The sequence below is a fragment of the Copadichromis virginalis genome, linkage group LG17 (genome assembly GCF_057382275.1).
Source record: "Copadichromis virginalis isolate Kocher_CV1m ecotype Utaka linkage group LG17, C_Virginalis_male_GT1.1, whole genome shotgun sequence".
Lineage (NCBI taxonomy): Eukaryota > Metazoa > Chordata > Actinopteri > Cichliformes > Cichlidae > Copadichromis > Copadichromis virginalis.
Genome location: NC_140634.1, coordinates 6,520,233 through 6,530,874, shown reverse-complemented (window position 1 = coordinate 6,530,874; position 10,642 = coordinate 6,520,233). Strand labels below are relative to the sequence as shown.

The following is a 10,642-nucleotide window of genomic DNA, read 5'->3' as shown; positions in this document are numbered from 1 at the left end:
CCCCCCCTAAAAATAAAAAATTCCATTTGCCGTTACATAGTTTTGGATCCTTTAACTTCCTGCCACTATAACTAATTGGTAGGATTACAGAGACCATTGCTAAAACAAGAAGACTTGCGAGGGAGGGAGAGAACGCATCAGTTTATACTTCGCTTTCCTCAGGAATGTCTTTGGAGAGGCATCGTCGTCTTGGAAGCACTTCAGGCTCGTCCTACAGTTTGGCTCGCGCTCTGCTGGAAAAGATCTCGGCGTTTACATAGAATAACTTTCAAACTGAACAAAAAGCAATCACTAAACAACCCTACACACACGCACATACACTTTCACATTTGCCTTTTGAATGCTTTGTTTTCTTAATCTGTTTCTGTGCAGTTACCACTTCTCTAAATACCTGCTGTTTTCAAGAAGAAAAGGTACATATTTGTGAGAATATGACAGACGAATGAATGACAAGAATTTATTAGACAAACATTTAAAAAAAAAAAAAAAAAACAGAACAAAGAAACAGGACTACGGCCCTTTTATGTAAGGTTCTTTTATTCACTGGTGGACGTGTTGGTTTAACAGTAACTGTGGTTTGGTGTATCCCATTAGGCTAATGTGGTGGTTTTGGAGATCAGGAGGAGGAGAAGGCACCAGGTCAGTATGGGGGTGGGGAGTGGAGGGAAAGGGGTGAGGTTTCCCCTAACTGCTCAACTATGGTCAGTGTGGCACTTTTTCAGTTTTATGATATATAGTTTAGGAACAGAGCAGGACAACAACATTATTATTCCTGACATTACATTAAGCACATTTTTTCTTGAAATGAACACAGAGCATGTTACTGAAGCAAACTTGTTTCTAAAGTCCAATCTTTTCTTCATAACATCGGAACATGATCTAATGCATTTATGTCATTTTAAGCTTACAGGACAAGATCAGAACCCTCAGGCAGATGTTCACCAACATTTCAAAGAAAACACCATTAAAGCTCACTGGGTACTAGCACTAGAGACAGGAAATGGATGACTTTATGCAAAAATTAAGAGCTGCTCATGTATTCACCCTGCATGTTATTGTCCAGCTCTATTTCTTTAAAAAGAGCTAGGAACTGAAGCCAAGACAGCATTCAAGGGCAGCGTCACCCCAGACAGAGTGTCAGTATCCTGTTGCTGAGCATGAGCGGAGGCAGTGTGGCAACGGAATCATGTGATCACAGTCGGGCCGGTGCGTCCAGTCCTCTCGTGGAGCTGGGAGAGCTTGAGGGCGATGTCTACCAGAGGAGCCAGGATCGCCTAAACGAGATACATAAAGAACAGCGAACGTCGGACTTCCTGTTCAGGTCATTCAGTTTATAGAAGTCCTTCAGTACAAAGCAGCTTCTTCTGGTTCTGTATTGCTAAGCTGCCGTTAATGCCGCCAGTATCAGAGCTATGAGCAGAAACCTCAACTAGCAAGGCCCAACTGAAGAGCTGCCAAAATAAAACTACTTTGGTCCAAAATATGCTAAGCCCCTTTTTAAGAAGCTCAGTTTTAAGTGGACAAATTACTTTAATTTTACATTTAAATATTGTTTTTAATACCTCAGACATCTTCAAATTCTGAGTTTCCCCCCTGAGATATCCTGATAGACATTTACTTTTATTCAGCAACTGGGAACCACGGTCTTGTGATCAGGTGACTGACTTGGCTATTGAAGAATATCACGTTTCTTTGCTTTGAGAAACGTGTGTTGCTTTTGCAGTACGCTTTGGGCGGTTATCCATTTGCACTGCAAAGCTCTGTCTGTTTGCAGCTTTTAAATGAATCTGAGCAGAGACTACAGTCATCCTGCTACTTCTATCAGCAGTCACATCATCAATAAGCACTAGTAATCCAGTTCCAATGGCAGCCACAACATCGGAATTATGAGTCGTCTCTCCTTACTTTTCTCTTCCCACCATTGAAAAAGTTAATCTTGATTTCATCTCTCCACTTTTTTACCCCCAAACTGTGCAGACTTTCTGACCTTCATGGTCCTCAATCCAAATCTAATTTAAAAACAACAACCACCACCAGTGGTTTGCAGCTACTTGTAAACCTGCATTTCCATTCATTAAGGTGTCTCTCAATTATTATTATTACCAACTTTTTAACAGGCCTCACCTGGCCATCAAACTGCTTGTCAATATAGTTATTTGTGAGTTGGAAATCTGCACTTCTATCACAGAGTGATGACTGATTGATGTCAAATCCACTTCGGTGGTCTACAGAGGCAAAACTACAAAAAGTGTGGCCTTGCCCAACAACCTATGGGCTCAACTCTATATTCTTACATCTACTATTTTTTAAGAACGATTAAATGAGAAGAATCTAAAACATGACCAACATCGAACACTATTAACTGTGACAAAACACGACGCAGCGGATTCATAAAATAAGCGCTTTTTGTATCAGTTTTGTGTGAGGTACTTTTTCTTCTCTAAATCCACACAGAAAGGAGATCACCCCATGGGTGTGTAAATCAAACCCACCCAAAGTCAGCCAACTGAACCATTAACCTGCTGGCTATTTATCTGTCAAGCTCTGATTCTGAAGCAGTATGTTTCTGCTTATCTGTTCATTCATAGTGTCCAAGCGCTGAAAAGGATAAAGAGCTGGAGCAGAACTTTTTTCTTTCTTGTACTACATCACCTCCCTGTCTGCACCATTCAAAATTATTTTATGAAGTGTGTCTAGTTGGAACTTGCATTCTTCATTTTTTCTTACCAGTCCAGATAAGGTGCCATAAGTCAAAACTTGGCCAAACATCTCCATCATCTCATCTCCCATGTTGAATAAAATCTCTCAGCCTGTTTTTTTTGTTGAGGGCTCCACCCAGTGCTAGCTGGCCATCGTACACGTTACTGATCATTCCAGGCAACCCAAAAGGTTGAGAAGCCCATGTGAATATTAAACTGCTGTGATGTAGATGGATAAAGGGCTGACAACCTTTATAAATATCTTTTTTCCCCCCCTCCCTCCTAAACAATTATTCACACGCACGCAAATAAAAAAGATTCGTGAAAAAAGAAAAAAAACTTTGTAACTGTTTATTTTCCTATCTGATGACTTCATTGTCTAATCTTTTTCCTCCCTGGATCCAACCAGCTGGGATTACTCCTCTCTGTCCTCACCTGTGGATCCTGGTAAATTTTCTGCGCGTCCTTCTCGTAGCTGTCTATGTAGAGCCTGATGGTTGCTCCAGCACTGCCTGTACCGCTGAGACGGAAAATGACCCTCGAACCGTCGGAGAAGATGATTCGGAGGCCCTGGGAGTGCGAAAGAGAAACAAAGATGTAAGAGATGGTGACAAATTCAAATATCGACTGAGCAGTAACATGTGGTTATATAATGTACGAGGTGGGAGTTATTCCATGTGTGTATGCACAGGGGTATGACCTCATCAGGTATTTTGCCAGCTTTTGAAACGCATCATTAGCAGGTCTGATTTTAATATGGAATCTGTTTTAAATTGGATACAGACTCTTAGTAGCATCTGAAGTGGAAAAAAAAAACCCAACAACTCTAAAACATGAGGCAAGCGGAGCACTGTTGCAGGATATTGTGTAAATTGTGGACTGCAAATATTAATGGGGTCTGTTTTGCAGGCTGCTCACCTGGTTTTTGGAAACACTCCCATCGACAGGGTCTGTATAGGCAAAATTGTCAGCGATGGCCACCTCGTAGGTCTTATCACCCGATGAGAACTTCTTTCCTTTAAAGGACGGATCGAACATTGCCGCCTCCAGATCCTTCATCATCTTATTGGCAGCATCTGAGTCAACTTCCTCATAGTCGTACCTGGAAGTGAAGTTAGACCAAGATTTTAAAAATATACATAGGAACTCATTTTCAACTACTTTCGATAATGACACATTTTTAATCTGAAGAGACAAAAGTAAAGAAAGTTTAATTATAACTGTTGCACTCCACTTGTGCTGCATTTCTCCAATTTGCCACTGAAAGGCGCCATTCCTGCATAGTCTCAAGTAGAGTTTTTTAAAAATGTTTTGACAGTGGTGTTTAAAAATTCTTAACACTGTCAATGGTGTTTAAAAACCCTCATCTTTTAGGATTCAAACTCTCATTTCATAAATCGTAATGCAGGCATCTCCTCTGACCTGGTGAAAAAGTTCCTGCCAAACTTCTGCCAGTGATCTTTCATTATCTCCTCCACGCTCTGTTTCCTGGTGGCTAAGATTGACAGCCACGCAAGCACCGCCCACAAGCCGTCCTTCTCACGGATATGATCCGAGCCTGTTTATTAGCATAGAGAGATGTGATTGGGTGAGGGGCAATTCTTACTGGTGTCAAAGCTAAAAAAAGAAAAATGTGATGACCGAGTCTCACCAGTGCCAAAGCTCTCCTCTCCACACAGAGAGAGTTTACCAGCATCCATCAAATTCCCAAAGAACTTCCAGCCAGTTGGAGTCTCATACAGGTCCATCTGCAGCGTTTTAGCCACACTGAAACACACAGATTACATCATATAAGGAAAAAAAAGATTCTTGATTTGCACTTTTTCCAATTTACCCAAAAATATAAAAACTGTTTTGGTTTTTACTTGTCCAAGGCTCCACTGGTAGGCATGCTACGGGCCAGTCCTTTGACGCCGGTCTTCTGGAAGTACGGGATGCTTTTGATGTTGGCAGCAATGACAGCCACAGAGTCCGAGGGGTTCACAAAGAAGCCATGTTTACCCAGCACCATGTTGCGATCCTGAAGAGGGGACAAAAAGATGGCAATCCTGAGCTGTGATATTACTTTATTCATTTACACTGTAAACACTGCAATAGTTACATCCTTTTTGCACACACCCTTTTCTTTACCTTTTTCTAATGTAGCTGTCAATTTTCTTGATTTTTTTTATAATCACACTCTGGATATTTATTATTTGGTGATTTGTATATATTGTGCTATTCCTTATATCTTAACATATTGTACTGTTAAATAGTCTAGTCTGTTTTTGTTAATGTTACTGTACTGGAGCAACTGTAACCCACATAATTTCCCTAGGGATTAATAAAGTATGCTGATTCCGATTTGGTAATCGGCAGCAGATGGTTTAGTGTCAGTACTTCCTGAAAAAAAGCTTTTAAAACCCTTCAAATCCCAAAGTATATAATTTTTGTAAAACATTTCTTAGATTATATTGATAATTTTGAAGACAAGTTTACCAAATAGTTCTCGTGATTTCTTTGTTAAGCATTTGGTCTGTTCCTTTCATGAAACATGAAGCTGTCAGGAGGAAGGGTGAGGAAAACGGCTAACTAAAAACATTCAACATTAAGTGCTGTTCCAAAATTCAATCTCACTCTGGGAAGTAGGCCTAAAATTGTGATTGACTCATGTAATAAAGAAAATATAAACTTTGAATGAAAACTTATTAGATTAAATACATTCTGAGTGATTTAATATCACAGATTGATATCCAGGTCCAGACTTCATAACTCTGCCGCCCAGCTCTTGCCAATACAGCTGTTAAATGATCCTTTATTAGGGGAATGCTGAAGAACTTACACCATCACCATCAAATGCAGCTCCAAAGTCATATTCTCCACCTTTCATGGTTTTGACCAGGTCAGCAGCATAGGTCAAGTTGGGGTCAGGGTGGTGACCACCAAAGTCTTCCTGGGGCACACAATTGACTGCAGAGTTTGCTGGAGACCCCAGCTCTTCGCACACTATCTTCTTCACATAAGGACCAACCACTAGAGGGAGTAAGAGCGCCATTAATAAAGGATCACACATCACATGCTGCCATGGTCACTAACGGAACAAACTTTCCTTTACACTGTGATGCACAAAGATTATTTCCGTTTGTGTTGCCTGTTGGTAATTTATTCAATTTAGGAACTAGCATCCACTGTTTGAATGACCGATTTAATACATGCTCATCCCTACCTCCATGCATGGCATCCAGTCTGACATTAATGTGATTGGCTCCTGAAAGAAGCTCCTTCAATGCAGCAAAGTCAAAGATCCCCCTTAGCATCTCTGCATAGTCATCAACTGAGTCCACAATCTCCACTGAGATAAATCAAGAGGGAAAAGCAAAGTTGGCACACAAGTCCTGGTACAAATCACAGCAGTACATGAAATTACAAAGCAACATGTATTCAAGATTTGAATAGACTAGAACATGTGTTTACAAAGAGAAGAGAGTTCAAGACGTTGGTATTAATTTAACTAATTCTTCATCTTTCAGTTAAAGATAGGATTCTGCATCCGTGGGTCTGTTACCTGTGAAGGGCTTGAAAGTGTCCACTTCAAAGGTCTGCTTGCCAATCTTAGACAAATCCACTTTGAGGTCTGGGCAGATGTGATACTCCTGCAGGCTTTTGCTGATCTCAAATATTTTATTTGTAATGCCCTCTGGAGCAGGTCCTACGTTCAAAGTTAAACACTGGTTAGAAACCAGGCAATGCCCAAATATGGAACATTGAGCAAACTATGACTTGGACTATAGTGATTAGAGAAACAGTGGGTCTGTGCACTTGTCTCACCTCCGCTGGAAATGTTGTACTTGATGCCAAAGTCTCCATTGGGGCCTCCGGGGTTGTGACTGGCTGTGAGGATGATGCCACCCACTGCTTTTCTCTTGCGGATCACACAGGAGACTGCTGGGGTGGACATGATGCCATTGTGACCAATCACTAGGTGATTTATCTGCAGGCAGGAACAGATGCACACGTGCAAATTAATGGACACAGGCAAAAGTGTGTGTTTGTTCACAGCTCCAACCATAATGTAGAAGTAATAAGGGTACTGATGCTCCATGCAAAAGACTAAATTAAACACCTTTTCCATTGACTAACCTTGAGAAGGTTATCCACACCTTTCTCCAACATCCATCCTGAATTATTCCAGTTTTGTTATTTATTTATTTATTTTAATACGTCAGATTTTGCAAATCATTATTGGAGCTAACCCAAAACACTGCTGCTGGATGACAGCTTGAACTTATTTCACCCATCTTTGCACCATTATACTGGGTAGCTGTGCATTTTATATTTCATTATAAATTTTGTTTACATGCAAGAGCTTGCAAGGGCTCGCCCCTGACTATGTTATTAAACTTTTTACAATAGTATTGCCCAATACCAAGTGGTTAGATCAGCTGAACAGCAGCTGTGAGTAGCACCAGACTGGCTCTTACAGCCAATATTAGGTCCTCTAACACACTAAGGGTATTCAAATCTGAAATCCCGAGCCGAGTAGCAGTTTATTAATGAGTGATGAGTCTACACTATAATGAAACTCAGATTTAACAAAACTGCTGCTTTCAGCTGGCTATAAAAGTTTGTCCCTGTAAGACCCTCAAAGTGAGAGATGTGTGTGCATTTATATATGTTTTAAATTCAGTAAGTGCAAATCTACAGTGGCCCTGAGAGGTCAAACATACTGCAACTTGAGAAAATATCAGCAAATAGGAAAAAACAGTTCACAAAACACCACAGGAGTAATTAAGAGGAGACAATAATGTGCATGACAAGTTGCTCTAAACACCTAACAGAAAACATATATGCAGTATTAAATGAATCATGCGATTGAAAGACATTAGCTCGAGTCTTTTTTCCAAAGCACAACATAGATGAATCCTCAACTTCTTTTAAGTTGATCTCGGTACATTCCTTCACATGTTTCAGTTTTCTGTCACCTCCGTCATTTTTTTATTCAACTTCTATTGCGTTTTGTGTACTTTTGCAGCATTTTTTTTTAGATTTGTATTGTGTTTATAAGCTGCAGTGCATTTGACCTCTCAGGGCCACCATACAAATCACATTTGTTTATAGCCAGCTATATTATGACCTGAGCTGGCCCTGCTGCCCAGTGCTTTACAAGTGCTGCAGAATAGGTTATATTTTGACTCCTTTTATAGTTTTGAAATCATGGCATTATCACGGTCTATTTAACCACACAATGGTTTGCTTTGTGCAATCACACGGGCAGTAGTGCATCTCTGTGTAACTTATGATACAATTTCACCCAGATTTCCTAATATTACAAATGCCCACCAAGATTTGCCATCTTCGTGCAACTTAGACCTACTTTCATTAGATGAACCCTCCATTTAGCAATGCTTCTTTGCATTAGCTACAAGAAGGACAGAGGCCATCTAATGAGAAGGAAGGTCACAGATCGAGGCTAGACTACAATGAATATGTCCTCTCAGAGAGTGAGGAGGTTACCTTGCAAATAAATAAGAAGGTAATAGGGTTTGATAATATTATGTTGATGCATTCTCACTGTGCATCTCTCATTTATGCACAAGACATATGCAGAGCAACGTGACCGGCTGCAGACCACGCCCCCCGATGGCCTAAAATCGTTTGAGTAACATCAGCCAGTAACCACACATTCAATGAAACATCACAACGTTGGCTTATCGTGCCTTCTTTCCCAACATCTAAACCCGTTTTGTTCCCTTTTAGAGAGTTGGGCAAGACGGACCAAGAGCCTAAAAATATATCCAATGATTGAAAAACGGCGAGTCAGGGTGTAAATGTCAGAGGTAAGGGTCTGACATGCAAGCGACCTCCTTCGTGCACTTTATCCAAAAGATCACCACGGTCAAGCAGGCTACCGGAGACAGCGCATGGAAATCCAGAGGGGGGATGGCGATTCGTGCCAAAGATTCACTGACTGCTTTGGACCTTATGGAACAGTCAAGTAGTTTTCCATAAACACAGTTTGAATGAACTGGGGCCAATATCAAGGCGCAGATACAGGCAGGAATGTCATTCAGGATTCAGCGCTGTCTCTCGTGGTTAAGAGAGCTTGTAAGAGCAGCTGATTAGCCACCCCAACTGTAGTCATTGACTTTAAAGTATTGCATAACTTTACATGAACCCATTTAATATAGAACTGAACAGCACCTCTCGAAACATTTTAATATGCAGAACGTAACCCATGTTTAAATACGTATATTTATGCTAACAAGTTAATAATACATGACCTGACAGTAAATATTTTGAGCATTTGGTCGTTCTCTCGGTTAGCATTAAGCTACTTAAGTTACTCTAGCTTTCTATGTAGCAAACTTTTAATTTTTAAACTAACCAAATAATGTCAAACTAATCAACAGACTAGTTATTTAGGAATGCATCTGATATACTTGACAGCTAGCTTGATGTGAGCCTGCTAGCTTACAAGCTATTCTATAGGAACAGACTCAGTGAGCTAGACGCACACATACAGCAAGGACAGCAAAGGTGAACAACATGTCGTTCTGCTACTGACCCCGTTGGCAGCTGAAATCTGGACGATCAGCTGAATAGCGTCTTTCATGAAAAACCTCCCATCCCCTCCCACCACCAGAGTGGCCGCCTGGCGCTCGGCAGGCTCGATGACAGAGATAATGCTCTGGATGAAGTTTTCCGCATAGTGCTGGTTCTGCTGAAACACCGTCACCCTCTTCCTCAGACCGCTAGTCCCGGGCTTCTGGTCCGTGTACGGCTTGGTCTTCACTGTCGTAATTTTCACCATTTTTGACCCCCAGCGAGCACCAATGGTCACCCCCGTGTAATCCGCAGTCCGGTCCGACAAGCAGGCGACTGCAGTGTCGGAGCAGCCACACGTACACACCGGGCAACTCCCCCCTTCAAACACCCGCCCTCCCGGTTTAAAGAGAAAGGAGGGATCAAGGAAGAGTTCTTCAGTCTCAACAACAGCGCAAACAGAAAGGTAGAAAAGTCAAAATTCATACAGCTTTTCAGCCATTCTTGGATATTGCTTAAAAATGAATTTTTATAACTGCAATATGTGGGGAAAATGTCCACAGGGCTGTAGGCAAAACTCTAGAAACCGTAGGGATACGCCCCCCACCAACATTAAGATAAAGTTACTGATGAAACGCTCTAATCACAACTCAGGAGCTCATGTTGGATATTAAATAATACAAAAATATGTTATTTGTGTTGTTTTATTTGCACTATATTTTTAAAAGTCACACACCCAGCTTTTTGATCAATGGTCTGATTTATTGAAATCTCATCCATCCCCTAAGTGTCTGAGATGTATTAGCCACTAACACCAAAAACAATAATATTTTGCATTTTTTAAAAGATCTAAATAGTGTTATACATACATTTTTATAACATTAATGAATAAAGAATTATGGTAGACTCTTTATTCGTAAAGTGATCATTTTCGGTGGTTTAAAGTGGTCAAATTTAAACACTGAGTGAGAATACAAATCTTCCCTACAGTTCATCATCCACTGTATGAAACAAGCAGTTTCTATTGTGTGAGAACGAAGTTACACCTGCAATACTCATAGAAAAAGATGTATGATTATTTGCAGGGTAACGCTTGCAACATAGCCAGTTTCGACCCATTGCTGTTTGCCTTTTGCTTCACAGTGTTTGATCAACATACAGTGGGGCAAAAAAGTATTTAGTCAGCCACCGATTGTGCAAGTTCCCCCACCTAAAATGATGACAGAGGTCAGTAATTTGCACCAGAGGTACACTTCAACTGTGAGAGACAAATTGTGAAAAAAAATCCATGAATTCACATGGTAGGATTTGTAAAGAATTTATTCGTAAATTAGGGTGGAAAATAAGTATTTGGTCACCTCAAACAAGGAAAATCTCTGACTCTCACAGACCTGTAACGTCTTCTGTAAGAAGCTTTTCTG

General features: G+C 40.7%; 1 protein-coding gene across 1 annotated transcript; it reads right to left on the bottom strand.

Moving 5' to 3' along the window:
* Positions 1 to 511: 511 nt before the first annotated feature.
* Positions 512 to 9,598, bottom strand: pgm1 (phosphoglucomutase 1). The gene is made up of 11 exons (XM_085436493.1): positions 9,244 to 9,598; positions 6,507 to 6,669; positions 6,244 to 6,387; positions 5,905 to 6,030; positions 5,521 to 5,711; positions 4,565 to 4,719; positions 4,351 to 4,466; positions 4,122 to 4,257; positions 3,618 to 3,801; positions 3,135 to 3,269; positions 512 to 1,274 (listed from the first exon to the last, which is right to left on the bottom strand). Exons 1-11 carry the CDS (start codon positions 9,487 to 9,489, stop codon positions 1,185 to 1,187), a joined length of 1,686 nt encoding a protein of 561 aa, XP_085292619.1. The 5' UTR covers positions 9,490 to 9,598; the 3' UTR covers positions 512 to 1,184.
* Between the last annotated feature and the right edge of the window lie 1,044 nt (positions 9,599 to 10,642).

Excerpts from the sequence above, each read along its gene's own strand:
- pgm1 (XM_085436493.1), bottom strand. The coding sequence starts at position 9,489 with ATGGTGAAAATTACGACAGTGAAGACCAAGCCGTACACGGACCAGAAG. Across the intron at positions 6,670-9,243 it reads AGATTTCAGCTGCCAACGGG|ATAAATCACCTAGTGATTGG; the intron begins GTCAGTAGCAGA and ends TCCTGCCTGCAG. Across the intron at positions 6,388-6,506 it reads GTACAACATTTCCAGCGGAG|GACCTGCTCCAGAGGGCATT; the intron begins GTGAGACAAGTG and ends CTTTGAACGTAG.